The following is a 25,911-nucleotide window of genomic DNA, read 5'->3' on the forward strand; positions in this document are numbered from 1 at the left end:
CGATGCCTAATTACGTATTTGCACTAATGCAATTGGAAGACATCAGTGTGTGCAGTAAATGCAGCACTACAGGATGAAGTAGTGAGCGTACAACTACATTTAGGATTCAACATCCTTTATTCCACGTGTTCTGCTGGTAAATGCTGGGACCAATACAAATAGAATGGAATTCCCAAACAACAATACAGTATTCACACAGTGGGGTCGTAGTCTTGGACAACAACAAACATGGATAAATTGATACACAGAAAAATGTTTTGTATTAAGCACCAGAAAATGTAAACACAAATGTAAATAAACCCGGCGGGTTTGTCATGTGTTGATGTGTCATCCACCCTAACCATGTTATTATGTTTATGAATATGTATTGTGTGGCAGAGGGACCCTGTTACAAGTGAATGTGATTCTCTACATTGGTGTGGCAGAGAATCTTTCAAGTTTTTTTTTTTTTTTTTTTTCCTCTGGTGTGTGCATTTGTACTGTTGCTTTTACTCTCAACGGCAACAATGCAAGCAAGCCGGCATTTTTCGCCATTATGTGATTCGTCGTAAAGGTTTATTTGTGTCACAGTAATTGTGCTACTCTTGTACCACACGCAACAACACACACAATAAAAAAAAAAAGGATGCCAGAACACCCGGGTTAAGACTCAACCATGGATTTGAAATTGCATTATATAGATGGAAGGAGGAGACTACATTTGAAATACACATTTCACATATCTGTTCCCTGATGACAATCTTGAGACAAAACCACAATGCACTGAGATGCAGCACTCGCTCTGTGGTATTTAAAGTGCACCGAGATGTATCGCTGTAATTCCACAGAGGTTTAATTTAGCTTCAGGAATGCAAGAGAGGTCTACAGAAAAAATAAATGACTTTACTGGCTCATAGCCCAGGAGCTTGATCTGACCTTGTGTAATATGCAACATGGCTGATACTCCTAGGAGACCTTAGTTTAGGACAACCCAACTGTGGATAGTCGTACAGTCTAAGCGCCTAATTTACTAAGATCCCAAATTTTCACGCTAACAGATAGCACGCGCTGTTCGTGGACATGTGTCACATGCACTGACAGCGCTAGGATTTCTTTCTTAGAGGGAGTGGGGCATTGTGTGGCCAGGTATATCGCAGAGAATCTATGATTTATTTTTTTACATTTACAAAAAATGAAAAACTGCTCTGGGAGATGCCAGCACCAGACAATTGCGCATTGAAATTATGATATGAAGAGTTGAAAACAGCTTAGTCATAGGAGATATGGCATGATTCCTTCTTATGACTGGTCACAAGTCAGCCCTCAGATCGCCCAGAAGCTCTGAAACCGCATTGGTGATTAATTTTTGGTTCAAAAATTTTACACGAGCAGAAAAGATCAGTTCTCCTTGTCTCCGCTCCTTTTTCCCATGCCTCCTCATTATGATTACCCACAGTGGTGCAATTAATCTTGCCAAAATTGGATTTGATAAATCACAGTGGGTGTGCTAAATAAATTTATTTGCATAAACTCCTGACAGAACAAACAAAATGAACTGCTTGGCAATTTAGTGCATTTGACAGATGTAATTCTTGGTACACTTCATTGGTGGACAGGGATGTGCGGTGAGGGGAGCCAAAGGTATTTGCATTACACAGATTTTCATTTCTAATCCAATAATGACAATGATTTGATCATTAGAATTACAATTGTGTCTTTCCCATTCAAATACAAGGCAATGTCAATACTCCACTATCACGATGCATAGAAAAAGCATGGCGCTCTTCCCATAAATACATAAAGTACTCGAGAAACGCTCGGCTAGTTGGGGACGTACATATTGTAAATGAGAATTGGTTAAACAACTATGTTAGTTGTATCGGCTTTTCCGAAATGACAAGAGCATAAAACATCACTATAATCATATCTGGGTTATTAAAATTTAAATTTTTAAACACCCATTAAAGTTTTATCAAATCAATTTACAAATGCAATCATTTTTGATTGATTTCACATTACACGGCTGGGTTTTAGGACTACGGCTCCTCAGATGGGATTTCGACACTGATTAGAAAGGATAAACATTGCTCGATGTACATTGGAACCTCGAATATGTTTTAGCAACAGAGATGTGTGGTTCCACTGTCATTTGGCATAATGACCAAAAATATACAACACAATACATGTCTGAGAAATGAATCACTGACCTGACCACCGGCTATGGCTCTGTGGTTCACACATCATTATCACACAAATACAGTACTGGTCGGACTATTACCTGCCCACGAGACTCTGTCGGTTCTGAAGAAGGTGAGGGCAGCTGTGGGAGGAGTTTAACATACACAGCAGAAAGCGGAGACCAACCACCACGAAGGAACCGTATCTACTATATGACTATCAACTATCTATTAATTTTCATGATATTATAGACCTACAGTATTACATTACTACTATAAAGAATACTCTGTCCAGCAGTGTTCTCTATTGTGTGTTGTTGTGTTACTGTACCTACTCTTCACACAACACATACAGAAAATCCCAATGACATCCAATTAAGAAAAAATATGACGGTGGCCTGTGCTCCCACCCCTACTTTATTGTATTGGCTTTGTAGAAGAAACCTCCGCGATGCCGTTGGAGGATATCTGTTAAATCATTCACTGCCAGGACAGTTAAAACGGATCGTTGATGTCTATAGGCGTCGATGGCAGTGAATGAGTTAATTTGGTGTAGGTACTACAAGCCGCACAACAAATTTTGTGGGCTGCCCACTCGTCACTTCCACAGCTGAGTGCTGAGGGTCTGACCAGAAGCTATTGGCGCTGGGGACCAACTGGCTGCAGATGTGCTTGATGGTGTTGCGCCTCCATTGGTGGCCATGTCTGACATCTGCTGGGATAACTGAGGGAGAGAAGAAAACAAATAGAATCATAAAATAAATAATCATGAAAATGTATTTGAATACAGATTGGCTGGCAACCAATTCTTGGTGTTTGCCCGTAGTCAGCTGGTATAGGCGACCCTTGTGAGGATAAGCGGTTCCGAAAATGGATTTGAATACACTCAACTAAAAACAGCCAATGCACCTCACTTTTTTCCTTGAATATTACTCTCCCAACCACTCCAAGTGACCTCCTGACACTTCCCCACAAGCGCCTCTATTCAGTACCTCATCTGCTTCTCTCTGCTTGCCTTCGGTCTTCCATTTTGTCTTATCTATTATGAGTGTGCCCTGCACCACTCTCTTATCTGGTCATCTGAGAGCTTTGTGCAGGTATGTGTGTTAGCAAACACACACACACACACACATGCACTTACACATGCACACTAAGAGCTAAAGCAATCTCGAATGTGCACCGGCTTTTCAGTCACTGTGCCTCAGCTCCCACATACTCACTGACAATTAGCAAGACAGACACACGTATCTAAGTTGAATGCCAGTGTCAAAGGCCTGCACGCACCTGGAATAAGACACAGTAGCTTCATATAAACTGTATTTTGTAACAGTGCAGATATGACTCTCTCATTCTCTCCCTGTCTATTGTAATTGTACTGTATTATTTTTACCTGGCCCACACTCCAGTGTCCTTGCTGAATGCCTCCGTGCATATTCTGCTGCATGTCTGCGTAGCTGCAGTTAGGTAGAGTCATGCCTGACATCATGGCCCCTCCTCCCATCATGGCGCTGTTGAAGCCTTGCTGTGTTATTTGAGGCTGGCCCAAGTGTATTCCTGTAGCACAATACAGTAGTCCAGTGATTTGGATTGGGATCATTAGCCCATTTTGATTTCCATCAGCATTTATTTAGATCCAAGGCAATGACAATGGAGGGTTTCTCAAGTGTGAGTCACATGTACACACAAACACTATGAACACACTTACACACGCGTATGCACATTCGCACAAACAATGCCCAACCCTCCGACCCCCATCCCTCCTCAAATAAAAGGAGGCAGAGAGTGAGTCTGCTTTCACTTCACTGGTTAAGTTGGACACCAGAAAATGGACCTGACTGCCTTTCATCACACTGACCTTTCATCTGCCTTCACTCTGATCTGTTATTCTGATTCTTGTGTGAGAGTACTCTAAGTGCATGTGCATAAGGCCAACAATGTGTGCATACATCGCTCAAACGTGGTACTTTACAATTTGTATACACCCTACCTAAACAAAGTTATACTAAATATATTTCTCCACTGTATGTAATAATAATAATAACAATAATAATAAATAAGATGCTTAACATGACTCATATGGGTAATTGTAATGTTGAGTGTGTTAGAAATGTGCCCGGCTAGCATCTAACAGCAAACAAAAAAATTCCAGTATCGGTCTTGGCAAGTGATAAGCAATTTCTCATGATGATACAGCAAAAGGTCCAGCTCGCAATTATCTGTTGTGGAAGTTAATGGTATTGGCTAGTGGCTCAATGTAAGGTACGATAAATGCAGAAAAGAATCGATAATGATTATTCTCTGAAAGTGTCTTTCTGGATGAAACCATAGTGGAAAAAAAGAATGATGGTACTTGTTGTATGATGAAACTGTAAAAACTGTCATGGTTTATCCAACAATAGTGTGTATGCGCGTGTGTGCGTGCACGAGTGTGTGTGCATATGTTTTGTATATTACCTTGGCCAGTAGCAGGCTGTTGCTGGCTCTGTGGCTGACTGCCTACTGAGCTGGTGGCGTACAGAGACAGTATAGAGTCTTTGGATAAGAGCTTTTTCTCCTCTGCCCTTGTGGTGGTACAGGTGGAAGTACAGGAGGAAGATGAAGAGGTGGAGGGATCTGATGGCTGAGCTGCTCTAGTGGAATCAGGCTGTTGGGTGAAGACAAATGGATGGAATTTCTCCATCAAAAAACTGATATGGCTTTCACATTTTCATCCCCTGCCAGAGAAAACAAAATTGACTCGCTCGTGTAGCCGTGCCTGTGCTGAGGAGAATTATCGTAATTGTGTGCAATACGTACACCCAATTTGGAGATAATCTAAGGCATATCTTCCCAGAACAGTACATGAAGAGATTTTTTTTAAAAGGTGTCATTGTCAATTCATGAACCAATGAGCATGATTTTAGCATGATTATTGCTGTTTGAAGAATATCTGAAGCATGAAAAAAAATAAAAACAAAAGGGGAAGCAGAAGCGACTTCATGGATACGATAAGAGGAGACTGAGAAATGTTGGTCACTGAGAAAACAGACACACATACACAGCCCACTTTGAAAGTATGTTGTGCTCAACTACTTAGCAGGCAGTGCTGCACTCATCTGCTTCACTCAGCTGACTCTCTTTGACTAAAAGAGGGGCAGACAGGCAAACCAAGAGTTGAAGGGTGGAGGATAAAAAGGAATACGGAGAAAGCAAATTTTTGGAAGGGGACAAAACTTGGGTGGATGGTGGGGGTGGTGGAGGAAGCACCAAAAAAATGAAGAGAAGGCAGAGGAGAGAGGGGAAATGAGGCAGGGGGGGCAACGAGGGAGGTTGATGGGAGACAAGTAGGGCAATGGTGAGAGGATTACCAGAGTGATGAGGAACAAATAAAGTACAGAGGTTGAGAAGACAAGAAAACATCATTTGATGGAAAAGGAAGACAAGTCAGGGTCGTTTAAATCCTCATTGGCCGACCGACATTAAGCTTCATTCTTTCCTAGACATAATATTTTTAGCATGGAAGCCGTGACTTGTGAATTATTTTGTTCTAAAATTCATCTTGGAGGCTGGTGTAGTTGGAACACGTTCAGCAATAAAAATTGCTTGGAGGAATGACAAGTTTAATTAAGTTTGCATTAAGATATGGCAACTAACTGTTTGGTGTGCGTAGCTTGGATTATAACGGTTAATTAGGACTTTGGTGAGAACATTTGTGAGATTTGCCATCCTGGAAGGCAAACTAATACGCATAGTGAACTGCTCCTTCTGATAAATCTGCCCCGTCCGCTTCCCTTTCAGAACATTTTCTATCACTGTAAAGTGTTGTAGACTTGTTGATCTTGCCACAGAGTCATTGTTTGACATAAACCCAAAATATTTCAGTAAAGAGGAAAAATGAATACAAATAATTAGCATGCCTGCTCCGATAAATTTGGAAGGGCATGTATAGATAAACAAGCATTCACATCAGTAAACAATATAGTCTTCAATTCATATATATATACTTGGACTTGAGCACACACATGCACGCGCAGAACACAAACGCACAAGCGCACCCACATCACGTGTGATATGTCGGGGGCTCCTAGCAGCACATTGTGTGCTCGAAAGCCTCTCCAACAAGGCTCCATTCTTTCCGACCAATTCTGTGCTGTATGGTGAATTAGCATCTCTCACAGCATTGTCCTCGCTGTCGCTATTCAAACACAAGCGCACATACACATTCACGTATACACACACACAGAGCAACCTTTTTCCTCCATGGTTTTCCATCACTGCTTGAAACAGCAGACCATCTGTGTCTTTTACAGCCACAGTAAAATTGTTGGTGTGTGTTGAGAAATCTGAACAAAGAATGGAGTACACTAGAAAAGGCCAAAAAGGGGGTGGGGGAAATCAATCAGGAGTCACTAGTTCATTACTTCACTTGTCTGCACCATTCCATTTCTTCTCTCTTTGGCAATTAACAGCGTGTGCCTCTCTTTCCTAATCCCTGCTTCTCCATTTTTCTTCACACTTATAATCCTGTTAAGAACTCAAATTGAGCACCTGAATAGGTCAACGACCAATTTACTTCTTGTTCACTCTGCTCACAAAATGTTGAACAGTCTGGACTATCTTGAGCCTCAAAATCAGTTTGGCGTAGATTTATGTTTGTCTTTTATCTGCTAGAGAAACAATGACACGACCAGGAGAAATGCTCCACTTACAATTTATTACAGCTACAAAGTGGCTGTTACGGTTTCATGGTTTTAATTAGTGTAGCCTTGCCAAGGACATTTTTAACAGCAGTCGAAATGTAATATTAATGGCTGAATCCATCGCTGATTGCCTTGTTTAGGGGCAATTGTTTGACATTCTGCTGATTTTATGCTCTGCTGCCTTCAGAACTCATTTCTGTAAATAATTATTTCTTAATCCACAATTTAAAGCGTGAATTGAGAATAGTCGGAAAATACGGTATATGACTTTTCAAGATTACCAACGACTTCTGATTTTATTAGATTTTTTTAAGGACAATTTCCCAGAGGAGATTTTTAGTGCTACGGTTGCATCTGTGGTAGAAAACTAATGCGTCCATATTTGCTCAAGGCCTGGTGCTAAGACCAAAAAAAAATGAGTATGATGCCCAACCCCTAAAATATTTTATAACTAACTACATTGAAAGTTTACACCATAAATATACCACAAATAACACTTTAAATCCATTAATAGAAGACTTGCCCTGTGTGACTACGTGTCCTATAATTGCCCGTCAGCCCAGCCCACACAAACTCAGTTGAATAAGGTTGCAGTGCCCATGACCTAGAACAAGATAAGCTGTAGAAAATGAACAAATGAAGAGACCTATCTAAAATTGGGATAAGGCTTAAACACGCATAAGACACAGAAAATATGCTGGCAAGGGAGAGAGGGGGAGAGAGAGAGAAGAAACACAAATCCTCTCCCTCCCACAAGGCTGTAATCACAATTTAGTAATTGACATTCATAGATAAGCAAGCACTCCCAGATGCCAGTTAATAACTGCAAGAATCAGCAAGCTATAGCTTCCCTTTTTTTTTTTTTTTTCTCATGCACCTGGATAATCACATCCATAAAGCAAAATCCGTCTGCAAAATCTCAAAGCAATGCTGGCGTAGCTCTAGAAGTAGATGTCAACAATATGCACTTTGTAAAAATTACCGCAAGACTATCCATTTATACTATACATATACAAACATGTGTCAGGTGCTTAAATTTGTCCAATTTGCAATTTGTGTATATTACCTTAGCCTGTTGCGTGATTTTGGAGGGGGGTAGAGGGTTGGAGACCATTGGTCCAAAGATGTCCACTTCATCATTGATTGTTGGGCTTTTTCGTTGACCATCTGGAGTATCTGAGGGAGACAAGAGGACACGCACACATTACCAATTTTATTACCAAAATAATCGTAATTGGGTTTTTTTTTTCATAATCCAGCAGCCCTACAACACAGTATTTGTAATTTGTGAGTTATGTTGTCGGTAATTTATAGAATGAAAAAAAATGTACATAGTATCAAAGCCAAAGAAATGATTATTTTGCATTGATTCATTCTCACATCCCTCAATGTTTTGTAAAAACAGGTGCATATATATCCAACCTGTCTGTTTACTTTGCAGCTTCGACAGACATTCAAATCATATTCAGATTTGTATCCACACTCAAAAGTGGCATGATTCCATTATGGAGATGAGGAGCAAGGAGAAAAGGGTCCATCATCATCATCATCATTACCTCTGCCATATTTGCAATGAAATGGGGTTGTGGCTGTAGACCACTCTCACTTTCTCCATGGAAACAGACCAATGGTGCAAGATGTGCATCCAGTATCACCCACACACTATTTCACATGCTTTTACTTTTACATGTAATAGTCAGGTGTCCTGCTACGTTTTTCAATATTGGTTGCATTACTTTAGTGTTGTGGGTGTACGAACTGGAATGATACTCCAGCTTTTTTGGGTGTACACAAATTAATTGTACCCTTAACACCATTTTATTGTAGTTAGTAGATGTTTGGGAGGCCTTTTCACATCCATACAAGACAGCAGTGTGCAGTGTAGCATATTCAGTTTTCATAGATAAGTTCTGAACATTTAATAAAACCTCTCTCTATGTATGACTCGTGTATCCCGACTGCATTCAACTGTTCATTAATGGGCCGACATTAATCAACTACAAATGACAGCAACATTACTCTAGAAGTATAATTACCTTTTTTGTCCTGTCGGGTGCAATTTGCATACCATCTGACACATTAAGCAGAAACGCAAAATGATTTGGAAATGTTCTTGAGAGTGTTTCTCAGGTCTTACCCAGGCTCAAAAGGTCCACAGCCGCATCTGGACTTTTCTTGGGACTGGCCCTAGACTCTGACTGCAGATACAGGTGAAAAGTAGAAAAATAGGATTAAAAATAAATAAATAGGTAATATATTGATGCAGATATCTGAGAGAAATCCTATGTGGGAGGGTGTAACAATCTAACAAGGGCAACTTTCATGGGATGTAAGAGCTCTACAGTTAACAAACCCAATTTCCCCTCCAACTAAAGATCGATGGGTCACATTAAATTCAATACCTTCCCAATTCTAGGCAATGAAAACAATTACAGTGGCTACGCCTAATCAGTAATGCATTGGCTGTGAATTGGGTGCGACAACTGCAGAAGCACATAAAAAGTGCTGGCCTGAATCACAACAGGAAGCCACCTGGCTGACTGCAGAAAATACTTGGCTCACATTCATTCTGAATTAACTCAAATAGTCCAACCCAATATTTGATATCTTTGAAAACACTACAAAACAAGAAACATGAAAATCTATTCATACAATTTCCTGCTATCATTTGAATAGATTGAGCTGCAATTCTGTCCAGATTTGACAAGACCACGCTGTCTCATTAATGAAACATGTTGAGTTTTCCTGGCCCAGAAAGAGTTTTTGAGGGAGAAACCTCTTGCAATTAATTATCTGGGGTGTCACTAAGCAATGTCACCAGGAGAAAGTTATTAAGGAAGTGCGAGAGGCTGTCAGGATCATTTCTCTTCCAAGTGGTAAAAAAGGAATTGAAATGGAAGGGAGAAATCGATAGCGCTTCACCTGAACATGTGAATAGAGTCTCATTTGATGGCGAGGTACGGCACGCCAGCTTGGGGGAGAAAAGCAATCCCTGAAATGCCGTCTGTCACATCTGATTGTTGCAACATCCACACCGAGACAAACGTGTTCCTGCATCTGTCACACTTAACGGGCTTTGGTGTTTTTAGGTTTGCCTGACGTGCACGACAGGACAGGAGTTTCAACTGATATTTTCAAATAACGTATTAAATTTGTTTATGTTTTTTTAGTTTTGCTTCATCGACAGCCAGGATAGAAATAAACCAGAGATAGTCTGGAATAATTAGCATGGGGGGTATGGTAATATGGTCTTAAATATTTATAAGGCACAGGAAACTGGACCACATGGCATCCCAATCACCATTCCAAAAAGTATGAGATGGTACTTTAAAACAATAATATAATAAGGAGGAGCTCTCAAAAAGCACACAGCATCTGCCAAGGCTTAATGTTTTTTCTCCTGTGAACTCAGTAAATGAACAGATGTTATCTAGGATATGAATATTGAAAAACAAGGCTTAATCCAGCCATTGCAAAACATTATCATGAGTTAGAATTAAATATTAGTTGTATTGCTATCTAATGCAAACTCTGTATCAAACAAAATTTCAAATTAAAGTGGACATATCTTGGAAAAGTGAAATTTGACTAGATTAGGCGATGGTGGCTTCACACAATAAGCAGAGCTGTATTGAGTTTTGTTGCATGCATCTTGGCAGTAATACAAGATCATTTTTCATTTGCCATAATGTATAATCTGTTTAGTACTTCTTTGAAAAAAATATATACAATGTAGTTTGTTGATCACAAAAAAAAAAAAAAAGAACTAACAAACTGAGAAAACCAACCATATGTATACTAAGCAGAGAAAATAGTCAAAAATATTGATGGCCATAATGACAGGAGCATCATGCTCTCACACAAAAGCACATTACATTACAGAGGAAAGCACTAGTCAAAAGGGAAATAGCAGCGTGCACGCCGGAAATTGACCTTTAGAATTCGTAGGTGCCTGACAGCCCCTGTAGCTGATAACCAGCTTCGATAGGGAAAGAGGCCAAAATGGTATGGAAATTTTAATGAAAAATAACCAATTGTTTGCTTTTCATTATGATATTCAAAGAGCACAATGTCCTACCGCCAACAACCTGCTCTCCAAAATGCTGTCACCACCTTCCAGACGTGTTTATTAAATCATTTTGACTCTAGTTTTCAGGCCTGGTTATAATCTAACTTTAGTGCTGCAAATAACGATTTTAATAATGGATTAATCTGTCAATTAATCAACAAATCAGATTTGTTAAAAAACAAGTCTTAATTTCTTAATTCAAAACTTATTTCAAAATAACAGTGCTGTAAATGCACAAACAATGCTGATCATTGTTTTCCAACATTAGTAAAAACATAAAAGCAAATGTTTGCATTTTTTGTATTTTGATTACCAAAAAAAAGAAGTCTGATTGATGATGACGATGAAGGAATGCAGCTAACAATTGTAAGTTAAACAATCTTTCTAAATGATTAATTGAAGATAAAAATAATTGTACATCACGCTTAGAAAACAGGTTTAAAAAAAATGATCATAGCCAGACTTCCAAAACCATTTTATCATGCCCGAAAGTGAAAAGAAACAAAAAAAACCACTAAGACTAATTTCCATGTAGTGTCTAAGATAATTTTGTTAACATCTTTTTTTGAATTAGGACAAAGTGTTTTCAACTTTACCAAGGTGAGAATACTCCAGCTTTTTCGCAACCAGCTGCATCCGTATTGTTTGCGCACCGCAGCGCAAATGAGTAACCTCCGTGGTGTGTACAGTACAAGGAGAATTAAAAACAAAGGTCTGATTGTCGCAGGAAATCAGAGCAAACAACAATGAGCGGGGTGGAGAAAAACAAATAAAAAAATGGAAAGAAGCAGGAGATGGGGGTTGCCAATGGACTAGCAGTGAGTGGGCAAGGATGGATGAATACAAAAGGGGCAGGAAATAGAGGACAAATAAGAGAGTGAGAGTGAGGGGAAATGAGGGCATTGGAGGGACATAAAACAGAGAGTGCAGCAGATGAATAAATCCACATTGTCCACATTTCTGTAAGGGCATGCAAATGAGCAAATAATCCCGGTCTATCGTTTAAGGTAGGATGCTCTTGAAATTTTGGGAAAATGCCATATTGTCATGCTAGGTGGACATTTCCCCAGGTTTTAGAACTGCTGTATAATCCATTAAGCGGGAACGCTACCACACTCCATTAACAGCAATATTGCACAATCTTAATGGCTTTGAAAGGAGGCTTATGACATTATATGTCTTTTCATGGGCGGTTCAGCGAGGCACTGTAGTGTAGTAAACTGCTGCTAAATATAAATGCTCGTGTGAATATATCAGCTCCTTGGAGTGACTGATTTGTGCCGTATCGTGCAGACTGCAATTAATAGAGCATTCGGGATCATGACTAAATGAGTGTGTGGTTGCACGAATGAAGCGGTCTTGTCGTCTATAAAAAAAATACTAACAATTAGATTAGAAAATCCCAAATATCTGTGTTTTAGAGCATTCCATTCATTTAGAATATAGTATTAATTTTTTGTATTAATGCCCTGCAAAAACACTCCCTTTATTTTCTTTTTTTAAACAATAATTTGAATGGTGCAAAATACAATACAACACCATATAAATATTAACCTCTCTTACACGGTCAAACGTTTGCAGTATCATTTCGTAAAAGTGGGATTTTTGATACAGGTCGAGTGTTGCACCACATTTGGTTGAATGATAAGAATAATTGCCATGTGCACTGTATGTGGCCTCATTTTATTGAAATGACATAAATGATAATAGGTTTTAGATCATATTTATAGGGGTTGCAGTGGTGACAGCAACAGTGCAGTGACGACCATCTACAGAGGGTGGATCATCTTTGTTTGCTGACAGCTGGCGTACTAACAACATGAAAGAGAATAATAAAACTGCCACTGGCTATGATGAGTCAATACTTAAATCAGACAGCTACAGTGGAGCTTGAGCTTTGAGAAAATGCTGAAAGGCGAACATTGTAATAGGGCAAGGTATAAGAAGACAAAAGGTGTTATGGGAGAAGAATGTTGCTTGTGAACTAAGAGTGATAACAGATGGAGGGAGGGAGAAATGCATTGGAGGTGGGAGGATCTAAACAATGAGGATGACAAGCAAGAAAATGCGAAAGAAGATCGATAGCTGGTGGAGATGGTGACAGGGGAAAGGAAAGAATGACAAAAGCTGATTAGATTAAGTCAAGGAAAAATGTGTGCTGGATTGCGCCATTCCCATGGCCGCTTACTCAGCTGGTCACGTGCAGTGTGTGGTCATGTCTTCAGCCTACATCATCACTCACTGCCCACGTTACCGGTGGCAAACTCGGCGCTCGGTGTTGTGAGAGAGAGAAAAGTCAAAGCCCAAAATCAAAAGGAGAAACACCTTGCTGAGCGCCAGCTGCTCTCACCGCATGCTCCACCGTACTGGCTAAGTGATGAAAGCTTTTGTGTTTGGGAGAAATTGCAGTAGGGAACCATAGGAGTCGTCATATAATGTCAAATAATTTGAAATGTGCTGAATTCAAAATAACCACCAAACTCAAAGAATCTCGGTGGGATGAATAATCTTTGCTTTCACTCGGTCCTCTCTTGCTTTGATTCGGCGCCATCTCTCCTCCTTCATTTGTCCCACCTATCTCTGTCATGATCTTTCCTTCTTTGTCTCCTCTTTTTGTCTGTAGTGCTTTTTACAGACACTAAATCACTGTCATCCCATTAGGCTGCTAACATGTTGTCGTCTTCTTTGAGATCATGAATAAATTATCAAAGAGAACAAGACGTTTCTCCACTCGGTGAAAGGCGCTTGTCGAGAGTGAGTTTGAGGTGTATGTAAAGGCATGATTGGACAAGTGCAGTTGAAAAAAATAGTCAAGCAAGCACATTTCTGAATTGTCAGTTTTAGATTGATGATAAATGGAGGATGCAGGCAAACGTCAATCTGCGAGTCCTAGCATCACCCTCACCCTCCCGCCGGCAGTGCTCTTTAAGGTCTAGCAGTCAGGGGGCGGATCGATAGCATAGCCACAATGAGGCTAATCAATAAAATGGATTTGTACTGCTGAAGGAGGAGAGTCAAGCCTGCCTCCAAGAAAAGACACAAATGCACAACACAGACACACGTATAAATAAACATATGCGCCCTCCCCCCAACAGGAAGGATCCCCCCCTGCTGTGATGTGGGAGAGCATGCCATTGAGATTGTCAAAGCCCAGCGTCTTAAACTGAAGCTGTCGTCATGAATGCAACCAGGGGCCCGTACGGATTAACGTCATCACCACAAACTCCATGTTATCGATCTTTTCTTTTTTTTCTGATCGACAATAATAAGCCGATATTTTGCTTTTCCGCTTATTTACAGTTTAAGGCACAAAGGAGCTCATCAAAAGCACTGCTTGATCAACACAAATAAAATGAAGTCTAGACAGCAGATAGGTTGCCACACAGCCTACATTTCTACACCCTGTAGTATCTGATCATGCAACGCCACACGTGAAGAGACTATGTTAACAATTGCTCAGTATGCAGCAGCAGCACCCAAATAAGTGAGAGCTGCATTACTCCCTTGTTGCTTACCAAACCATAGAAATATGTCCATGACCCAGAAACACACTTCTTATAGGCTGTAAGGAAAAAGCAATGCTGTTGGAGTTGTACGCATGTATGGATCTATGTGCCATGAAAAAGTATTTGCCCTCGACTACATTATTTTTTTTTAACATCCGTTTTATGTTTAAGATTATCAAACAAATTTAAAGACCTGGCAAAGATGAGAAAAGTAAAAAGGAGCGGATTTTCATTTTAGTGCCGGGTCAAATCTAGTTTAGGGTGTTTGGGATTGTGTTCATTGGACGTTAAGGCGTGTGGATTTGTCGCCCCCAGAACGCACTTACTCAAACGTGCAAACCCAAATAAAAGGAAGTGGGATGCATCAGGAAGGGCATTCGGTGTCAAATCTATGTCAAACATATTTATTCAATGTACACAAATCTATTCAGACATCAGGAGATTAATACAAGTTACCTTTGACCTCTACTACAACAAGAGGTGCTCAAAATTGTGGCCATTACATTCCAGACATTCATGTGAACGGCAAACTACTGCGTTGGGCAACGTTGGCTAAAGTGTCCAATGGGATTGCTGCACATGCATTTTCAATTTTCATGTCCCCCATAGGTACCCTCAAGGATGTTGTCGCAGGAAACTGACTACACAGCTAGAAATTGAAAATGCATGTGCAGAAACCCCACTGGAGATATTTAAGAGCAACTCTAAGATGTATGCACGATAAAGAATGGGGGGAAGATGGCAAGATTGTATCGTGGCAACAACGATAAACAAAAAAATAAGAAATATTGCAGAGGAACATTTTGAGCAACGGGGCAAATAATCTGCATCGGAAAACGATAGTGGACGCCGGAGATTCACAGTATAAATGACAAGAGCTTCTATAAGCAGAAATGTTGCATGGCTGCACCCTGCATATGATTTCCAAATGATCACAGAGGTAAAGCAAAGCCTCTCTGTGTGACAGTGTTTACGAGCCGACTCCCTCGAGAATGTAGTCTCTGCAGCAAAGCGGCAGAATGAACACACAAACTTTCATCCTCGCTGTTGTCGCTCCCACGTCATGCAGAGAAAATAGCGTGCCAACACACAAATAACACGTATCTAAATATTTTTCTGCTACCCTTGAAAAATAAATTGCAGTTTATAAAAAGTATTACCATTATTTTCTGTACCTCGATTTACTTCCAGATTGACTGACTGTGTGACAATTTCCCTTAACTGAATTCAACTGTGATGTCATGTGCAGATTTGTTATTTGAACAAACAAATCTAGCCCATTTTTACAATACAGAATTGGATATTGATTTTCAAAAACAAATTGATTCCTTGTTATAACAAAATAGGCACAATAATGAAGCTGAGTGATGTGAAGTTTCTAAAAAGAAAAAAAAATTGTAACTTCTAGATTTGAATGTAATAGTCCACCACTAATAAACAGTACCTTCACGTTGTTACGATCAGAGTCCTTCTCTTTTTTCTTCTCATCTTTCTTCTTTTCACGTTCCTTCTGTAGAGGAAGCAAAGTTTCCTATCAATCCACATTTTTTGACGTCCAATTCTCATTTTAAATGATGTACTTTCAGTGCACATGACAGAACAGCATCTGTCACAGGTCGACCATACTTCTTCCATAGCGGGGTTTCATGAAGTTACTATCAGTCCTGGCAAAAGTATCCTGATTTTTCAACAACCTTTCAAGGCCTTTTATACTGAACTCTTCATTTTGCTTTTTGCTATGATGCCAAATAAAATGGCAGCCTGTACACAATACAGTGTAATCACAAGACAACAATACTGTTGTTATTACTATTATTATTATTATAACAGATTGCCGGAGGTTGCACAAGGAGCAAAGTGTACCTCGTGTTTGCTTCTGTCAGCCTGGGAGGATGATGAGTTGGAGTGAGGAGCACCTTCACCTGACTTCTGTGAGAAGGAAAATCTGGATGAGCACATAATTGAGGTTGCAGGAAGAAACACATACACAGTAGGAAAACAAAAATCCACCCAGTAAAAAAAAAAAAAAAATACAGTCAGCGAGATATGTCAATACTAGCAAATGAGGTTTTCCACTGCTACAGTGAAGTGCTCTTTGCTTGTTGCGAACCAAGGTTATATTCAGCATCTCAGCTAAAAACAAGAAAAGGTGTTGAAAGAGGCCATCTCACGCACACTCAAGTTACGGACTGGACAGATGACCGCCATTAACCTGCCACTGACCCGAGAGGTGAACAGAAGTACAGACGAATTACACTGATGACTGCAAAAGTTCATTATAAAACATGTTTTTATTATTATTATTATTATATCAATATTGTTCTATCGTCATCTAAAATCTGCGATAACAAATGACGTTTTTCCTTTCTTCCTTATACAATATCCAGAGTTAAGTTAAAAGAGAATATAAGCCTGGGTACTGCCAACAAATTCAGAAGCATGAGCATGTCGACACTGAAATGATTTCACTTAAAAAAGAAATCTCTATGCCTACACCCAAAAATGTCTATGGGTTAATGGCTGCCTCTCCTCTGTTTTTCTCCATCCACACCCCAGTGCATAAAGTGATAATCACTTGTTTTTAATAATTAATTTGCATATAAAAGACAGGCATATAAGTGGGTGGCAGAAACAGATCCGAGATCACAGTCTGGCTGCTGGCAGTGCTCAACAGAAAAGCAAAGAAAAATGAGAGGAATGCAAAATGCGAGATATCAAACAAGTGAGGAATGAAAGGAACAAAACAGAAAAAACAGCATCAGGAAATCACATTTAGAGATCAAATAAGGATAAGATGAGAAGGAAGCTGTGGCCGACTCATTTGGAATTAAAGAAATTTACATGCGTGTAAGAATCATATTTGAAGTTAGTGTGCTCTCCTTCTGCCAGCTGGATCAGCAGATGTGTCAACAATTACAACAAATAAGATTTGCGATACTCACCAGGGTTGTAGCCAGAGCCTCGTCATAGTATTTTTTCCTCTCATATTTGTCGCGGATGAAAATCTCCACAGCCCTGACAATTTCGGTTCAGGACTGCTTAGTTGTATACAATCAATAATTGAAAATGAAATTCAACAATGAAAAATTACCTCAAATTTTCTACCACTTTAACTAGGTTAGCAACTGAGCATTGTGACTGAAATTTGGTCACAACTCCCGACAAAATGAATCTCCTTAGTTCTGATACTCTCCAGTGAGTTTGTCAAGGTTAAAGCCACTGGCATGGAGTTATTGTTTTCCAAGAAAAAGAAGGATTGGATTTAAAATTGATTTATTTTCCTCTGGCATTGTGCATAACCACTGAACGCTTCAAGTGTCAATGCCAAACTGAAGTGCTCCTCAGCATATTCCATGCCAAGAGCGCCCTTGGCTTTGTTGCCATGTAAATTGCTGGAGGGATCAAAAACATCAATTTGGTCATATGAAACGAACGTGTGGCTGCCCTCTGCACACCTGAGTAGACTTCAGCTCCTTGTTTGCATCATACCCAAGATTTTACATCAGATTTTAAAACAAATATTTCAATTAAACAGGCTAAGAGTTTTTGCCGTACATTTTTATGCAGCCCAAAAAAGTGAGCAGTTTTAGGACTTAGTATATGCCCAAAGGTGTGCCAGATGCTTAAACGACTTCAATAAGCACCTCTTGATTTGGAGTAGCAGCTCTGCTCTGAGGTTGTGCTAACACTCGGCAGGTTTGATCACTTAAAATGAACTGTGATGCAATTATATTAATAGGGTGGTTCAAATGAGTAAGCTCAAATGTTACCGTTCAAACCCTGGTGCATCATGGGATTAAAAATATAGTAGATGTCAGTCTATTTCCCGAAACAAATGGTCAAGTCCTACTGAAATATACATGCTGCACAGACATGGAGCAATGTTGGAATGGCAGTGGGAAAACTACAAGGCAGTACAAGTGTTTGAAGTGTCACGAGCCAGACAGTACACCTGAGAGTCGATCAAAACAAACGCAAAGCCAACCAGTATAAACGAGCAGCCAGCACTGCCACACAGTTTGGCTTTCATCACGTCATACCTTCCAAGTGCTGTCAAATGTAACAAAGACTTTATCCAAACAATTTTCAATGGACAACTTTTAACAATGCCATTGTGAATCAGGATTTTTCTGCTAGGGTCCAGACCAGAGAAACTAATTGCAAGCGTAAGCACATCCGCAGATCCTCCAGGATGAGCAAATTCCCTCAGCGTATCTCCAAGGGTGAGCCCAGACACCCTGCAGAGGAAAGCAATTTCTGCAGCTTGTTTCCGTGACCTTGTCCTTTCGGTCAGCCCCCCACAGCTTGGCCATTAAATTCCGAACTTCGCCTTTAAGCTCCACTTTCATTGCACACACCATCAATCTCACACTTCAACTTTCCGCCCCTCATGAACATGACTCGGCCATGATTGACTCACTCCTCTACTGGAGGGCTCGGGCGAGCCTTTTCCGTCAACCCTGGCCTCAGATTTGGATGGGTGGATTCTCATCCCGGCGGCTAAACAGTCATCAGTGAAACATGGAAGCAAACTCTCAAGGTCACAGCAGGACCGCATCATCTGCAAATAGCAGAAGTGAGATCCTCAGGCCGCTCACCACACCTTGGTAGCAGCGAGACATTCCGACAAAGAGCCCCCATGGTAACATCTAACTCCTTCTGTGAGCTTACCACTCATAATATAGATGGCATATCTGTTCTGTGAAGAATGATGAGCCCACGCAGCAAGCTGCCAGATAAAAGATACATTATTAGAACGCCATTTCCAACTATGTAATTATTTATTTCAGCCTGCTGATGGAAATACAAAGATTTGCTGCTCTGTTAACCACACAAATGTCTCTTCTTGTAAAGCGGAAAAGGGCAAACTTGTAAGACTGTTCTACACAGTCTGAGCTAGCAGTGCATTAATGCCTCAACATTAGAGACTTTTTACTCTGTGATGTGTAGAGGTTGCTAAAAGGACAAGATCTGTATGCAGAATAACTGACTGGAAATGGCAGAATGTGCAAGCATGAGGAGGATACTGGTCAGTCTGTGGCCGACAGAAGTTCTCTGGAAGGTGGGCTTCATACAGCTGCTTGGCCCGGCCGTTACCCATGTCCACCATACTCTAAGAGGGGAGAAAACGTAATTATTTTATTAATATTATGATGATAGATATTATATATATATTATATATTATATTATATCTATATTTATCATATATTATTACTATTAATATTAACAATTGTATTAATATTTTTATTATTATTATTATTATTATCATTATTATTATTATTATTAAATTAGACAGGTGTACACATTGGGCCCCATATATCAAGGCCAGATTGGGAAACGGTAATGATACCGTGTCAAAATACTCAGCCATCCATAATTAATTAGTGACTGAGAGCAGAATTACTATTCAGAGAATGACGTTCTCCACTGACCCAGCAGATAGTTAGGGATCATGCACACACACACACACACACACACACACACACACGCACACACCCACACACACAGATACACGTAGAACACATTTGCTAAGAGAAACAATTGAATGTATTAATCACAATGAATAAATGAAGTGACCTTCAGCAATATATGCACAGCCCTTGGCCGTTGTGTGATTAAATTAAAGTAATGTGCTGGTTATACACACAAGCTTCTTTCATTTTGACGTTAACGGTCACCTCAGTGTGACATTAAAATGTAGACATTTGACACTATGCACACATTAGCTGAACATTCACCATTAATTTGTGTTTGAAAAATCAAAGATGGGTTTGTCTTAGCTCTGTAAGCTTCACTATTAAATAAAGATAATGGACAGAAATTTACTGTGTCAACTGTGTAACTTGTACGTGCGTGCATGTGTGTGTTTGGGTGTGTACCTGCATCTGCTCTGGGGTCCACTGGTCTAGATTGACAGATTTGACTCTGGAGATGTGGACACCCAGGTTGCGGTGGATGCCAGCACAGCGGATGCACATGAACACCCCAAGGTTCCATGAGGCCCACCGAGGACCTGAAAGAGAAAGAAAAAAATTATGATTGCTTTAAAGCTCAATCTCCAGCGCCACAGCTTTCTACTTCTGTTTTTGTTGTCTTTGAATAAAAGTTGGTGAATTGTTCTAAGAGAAAGATAATGATGAGTCAGTGGAAGAAAAAAAGAAAAGGAAAAATTCAATAAAGAGCATAGTGCATAAAAACACTTACCTATCTATAAAAGCTACAACAAAACTAATGTTGGCTAATAAAATTGCTTTATTGTGTTTTCACGTTTTAGGAAGAGCATTTGCACACTGGACTACAAGGAGTGGATTAGGGCATTTCAACAAATAAGAAGAAGAAGAGGCTTGAGTTTTCTGCCTCTAGTTGTAAAATGTGAATCAAGCCAACTACCATTTAACAAAGCCACATTTAGCCATGTTAAAGTGAATTATTACTTTTATATTTGATTTAAGATGGAACCGGGTTCCTCTCCTTTTATTTTGTACTTTAACGTAATGTAATGTTGGAATGTACAACTCAAGGGGAAGTAGCACATCCAACAAAATGCTTTTAGAGAACTCCGCAGAGCAGCAGGGTGCTTGAATCCCCCTGTCATCCCAAATATGAATGTCAGAACTGGAGACCTGCTCCATTCTGCTAAATTATCCTCAGCACTTCCCTCATTTGCAAATATGCTAAGGAAACCCTACCACTCCAATAATTATGTATCAGCACTAATAGTATTCGGCAGTTCAATGATTCGAACGGGCTGGCGGCTGAAGACGCTCAGCGCTGCATCCAGGGCAATCAGATTATATCTCCAAGCCTGACAAATTGAAGTGACTTTTATAGATTCAGGATACAAAATATTGGTACAGCGGGACACTGCTGGATGGGGGCAGAATGGACCGCAGAGCTTGCCGGTCTCGGGTAAGAGCATCTGAGTGTTAATTCAGTGGCACTAATACGCTTGACGGCCTAAAGGGGCATTAAAGCAGGGATGACTGAGTGTTAAGCCTAAATCAACAAGCTGAGCCCCCGTAAGCAGGACCCTATCTGTTGGCGTCACAAAAGATTCCACATGCATGAAATTATCTCTGTGGCGCACTCATAGGGCTCTTTAAAATTATCTCCAAAGTGTGCGACAGTCCAATCAAAACAGCAAATCATCAGATGGAGCGCAGTAGCAAAAAAAAAATAGGATGTCACTCCTTCCTAAAATTGCTGAAGAAGAGCCTGAAAATGACACTTTTTTTTTCTAGTACAAAAGTGTCACACAGTTTTATGGATTTCCAAACATATTGTAAATAAGTCCATCCTGATTCTCAGAAAAAAAGAGTAGAAAGTATTAATTGAGCATGTTTTTTGCTTATCAGCCATGTCTCATGAAATAAGCAAGAATTGACAAGAGTCCCAAGTTCCACTAAAATGCTCAGATGATTACAGACGGTACAAAAGTCAAAATTCTTCGTATTGGTGAGATGGGCGCATTTGTCAGCTTTGACACTTTGGACATCTGCTGTAAAGTGGCCGTCGCCAGGCACCGACGACGATGAGTACATGAGACATTTTAGAAAATGAAAAATAACAGCAAGACCTCAACACTGCTGTACTTTTAAAATATCTTCCCTCACATAAACTGGTCCAATGCTGACCTGATTCTTCACAACTCAGTTCATACTACTCACACTTTCATGCAGGTAAATTTGTGCAAATCATGAAGAGTGACACAACGAGGGCATACATGCTCGCTGACGGTAAAACCATATTTGAGCGTACAGAAAATGCACATGGGAGACACGTGTATTGGCAGTCACATCAATACACTGAGTAAAGGCACACACGGCATCACAAAACAAGTCATCAGAGCTGAGAGAAGCACAAACAAACACACCCTGGAGCCTTGATGAGGGACAGTGGAACTCTACTACAACCCGGAGGAGGAAGGACAGCCAGCAGAGCATGAAATTAAAGCCCCGTCCGTGTTTGTAATGAGCTATGACACTTTTCTGAAGCAACCAATCAGAATCTAGAAGTGTTGGATGGAATATACTGGCAACAAGCACATTTAAACACATACCTTGTGATGCTTAACAAAAGAAGCCAAGATTGGAACAGCGCCTTTTTTTTTTTCTTCAAAAGTTGTCCATCTGACAACCCTGCCAAGAGTTCGGAGTTCAGAACGCAGCTCGTGATTTCATTTGGATGGTAATTTTTGTGTTAACAGTTTTGCTGTTTTTTAATTATCATTCATTTTTACATGACGTTGTACTGTATACATATGAGTAGCTGTCTCTGTCACAAATTTTTATGGCAATTCTATGAGATAATCATAGGATTATATCCATCATGTCGTTTTTAGCCGCTTATCTGTCACGGGTAATCTGAAATCTATCTCAGATGACTTTGGGCTGGTTAGAGTTTGGATTGGCCGCTAGTCAATCACAGGACTAATACAGACAGATAATGATTCACACACAATTACAGCTAATTAGAGTCTTCAATTAACTACATGTTAACATGGGAACGTGCATGTTACAAACATGGGAGATCATGTAACCTCCACAATGTAAGATTAGTCAGAGCCAAGAACAAAACCCAAAACCTTTAAGACAAAAGCAAGATCTGTGGGAACAGCAATTCTCTAAGCCCAACATATTCAGATAACAGAGTCTTTATTTTGGTGACCTCCCATATGGAGTGCAAGGAAAATTCATAAAATCATGAATCCATTTAGATTTGCCAAATAAACAAGTCAAGAGCAAAACATTTTCGGCACTCTCATACATTTCAAGCCTAGCGATGGGTGAGTCATCCTCATTACAACAGAGATGCGTCAACAAAACTACACCTGCAGTTTATTGAAGCCTAAAATGTTTGTTGTCCTCCAGTTAATAGATTTGCAAGAAGCTGGCTGTGATTTAATTCAATTGTATAATCAGTGAACAATTACAATTAAATACACTCATGTAGAAGTTGTTTTTAACAACAATTAACCACACACAATATTTTGTGATTACATTTTTCAATGCCATTGTGCTTCATAAATAGCAGAAAAAAATACATCTTGTGAACTTAGCTGTATTTCCCTCAAAAATAAGATCGGCTAATTTTCCATGTCACGCATTGTGCCCTGTTAATGACGCCAACGCCACTATCTCGATGGATTAAAAGGATATGCTGCCCCCTGCTGGTCTTTTAGTGTAATTCCCTCTCACTATGCACAAACAAGGTTAAGAGGTCTGACTGACCAGATAATCCTTTGCAGTGCGTAACAGGGTTTGCTGGCACGCTTTGTTAGACATTAAGTCTTTCAGTAAGGATTTAAATTCACAACTGTTCTTATAAAATGCATAAAAGCAAAACACAACAGCAGAAAGACAAAAATCAATAATCAAAAATCAATAATGCTAAAAGCAAAGCCTCATTCGGTAACACGATGCCACTCTTTGGATGAAACCAGAATGCTGACCAGCGGGCCATGTGACTCAAACTAACATGGAGCAATTCAATTTACTGCATTACAGACAGTAACTCAATGCTGTCTTAAATACAAGGTGTTTTTATCTAGTCTTAAATTGCTGAATGCGTTTCCACTTCCAAAAGCTCTGACAATTATCTACACTTAAAGGTAGACCATTCTTCAGTATTGTTTGATGAATCAAAAATTAAATAAATCAACAAAATACTGAATTGCTGAACTCTGCCATGAACTAAGACATTCACTAAATAAGACAAAATAAGATACCGCTAATAGTGCTTGCTCATGGGAGATTCGTCCTCCATTCCTATGTATCGATAATGTTAACCAGACAATATCAACAATGCATCGAGCTTCGATTATGTGAATTGGCAAACTCCTTAAATTGTTACCAATGTTGCAAGACGTTCTTCTGCAAGATCCTACAAACGGATTGTTTAATGTGCTGTTTGTGTTTTTGATTTAAAAATAATAATAATAATATCATAAAGAGGATGCTTGCAAAATGTGCACAGCTGATGTTTTCAAAAACATGTAACAATATTATATTGTACATAAATTACATGTTCTCAATCTGCTTATCATTCACAAAAATAATAATGCACGGTGTTTTTGCCTCCTAGTATTTTGATTCGCTCACGATTTTGCTGCATGACAGGACAGCATAATTTCGCAAAAGAACGTTTTCCGCTCATAAATAAAGCAGCCAAGGACATGACATCGATACATCATCGCCCAACCCCGTCAAGTTGATGGCACTTTAACAAAGCGGAAGTAATGAAACTTTATATTTCAAACTAAAATAATATTTCAACCAGGTATACTACGTATTAAAATCAATGTGTCAAATCTCAATCAATATATAGAGACACTAAATGCTAAATCGTAGTTTAGTTTACCCATTAGTAACCTTCCGAACCACTAGTTCCTATACGTTACACTATATGCTTTTACTTTTAAAATACTTAGCGGTAAATGAGTATGAAAAGATGTTGTGTATATGTACAGCTTGGTAATTTGCCATTTAAAAAAAAAAAAAAAAACTATCAATAGTTAGTTGCTGTCCTGGTTATGACATCACGTTAAACAATCGTCGATGTGCAAATTAATTCTATTGTCATATCGATGTTTACTGCTTAGAACAAGAAACACAAGCATACAGCTGCACTTAGGACTCCCTTCTAAACGTATTGTGTTGCTGCCCCCGGCTTTGGTAGAGTGTTATCATGCAACCAAACACACACGACAATTTGACATTTTTGCACATGCATTTGTTTTCTAACATGCACACTTTACCTTTTGCTTCGCAGTCGGCACAGTATTTGTTCTCGTCCTCTCTCAGCAGTTTCGATAGAATGGCCTGATGCTGCTCATTCAATTTCTGAGCTTTTTCTCTTTCGGAACGCGTCGTCATGTCTGCTCAAGTGTGGATGCTTGTCCTTTAGTGTGAGCAGCCGTGAAATATGACAACGACAGCAGCTTGATATTAAAACGATTATGTCACGCCAGTGAAGCTCAGCCTCACTCGATGTACTGCTAACATCCAACCTGCTAACAAGGTAATACGGATCCAAAGCGACAGCATCTCTGCTGCGTTCACGATCATCGGATATTTCAGCACACATCCATTCGGCTACCATTTTATACAGTATTAGAGAGAATTGATTTTATCAAGCCATAAGGTATATTTCAAATAAATAAATAAATAAATAAATAAATAAATAAATAAATAAATAAATAAATAAATAAATAAATAAATAAATAAATAACCTAATGTGTTTACTAAAATGATTATCTTTCAGGTGACAAAATCAGGTATAAAACTACTTTTTAAGGTGTCTGACTATTGCATAGCTCTGCTATGAACAAGCCAATGATGGGACACAACTGTAAACCATTCAGAACTTCAAACTTTTAGGTGCAATTTCAGAACAAAAATAGAATATAGCATGAATGAATGTATCTTCATTTGACCTTCTCTAACCCTGTAGATATAGAGATAGTAAGAACTTAATAGGGATAGTATGCACACAGTGACTAT

At 39.5% G+C, this 25,911-nt stretch overlaps 1 protein-coding gene across 1 annotated transcript; it reads right to left on the minus strand.

The window, feature by feature from the left end:
* Positions 1–98: 98 nt before the first annotated feature.
* On the minus strand, positions 99–25,457 carry LOC125978467 (stromal membrane-associated protein 1). Its single transcript, XM_049735847.2, has 11 exons — positions 25,167–25,457; positions 20,290–20,423; positions 19,438–19,523; positions 17,353–17,425; positions 16,274–16,339; positions 15,855–15,920; positions 8,973–9,033; positions 7,902–8,011; positions 4,611–4,800; positions 3,547–3,710; positions 99–2,880 (listed from the first exon to the last, which is right to left on the minus strand). The coding sequence occupies exons 1-11, from the start codon at positions 25,282–25,284 to the stop codon at positions 2,755–2,757; spliced, it is 1,194 nt and encodes a 397-aa protein (XP_049591804.1). The 5' UTR covers positions 25,285–25,457; the 3' UTR covers positions 99–2,754.
* Between the last annotated feature and the right edge of the window lie 454 nt (positions 25,458–25,911).

Source organism: Syngnathus scovelli, chromosome 12, assembly GCF_024217435.2.
Source record: "Syngnathus scovelli strain Florida chromosome 12, RoL_Ssco_1.2, whole genome shotgun sequence".
NCBI classification, from domain to species: domain Eukaryota; kingdom Metazoa; phylum Chordata; class Actinopteri; order Syngnathiformes; family Syngnathidae; genus Syngnathus; species Syngnathus scovelli.

Bases quoted from the DNA above. Each gene is read 5' to 3' on its own strand.
- LOC125978467 (XM_049735847.2), bottom strand. From the start codon at position 25,284: ATGACGACGCGTTCCGAAAGAGAAAAAGCTCAGAAATTGAATGAGCAG. The intron at 8,012-8,972 runs GTAAGACCTGAG...TGTCTCCCTCAG, and splicing joins TGTGGACCTTTTGAGCCTGG to ATACTCCAGATGGTCAACGA. The intron at 2,881-3,546 runs GTAAAAATAATA...TCTCTCCCTCAG, and splicing joins GACACTGGAGTGTGGGCCAG to TTATCCCAGCAGATGTCAGA.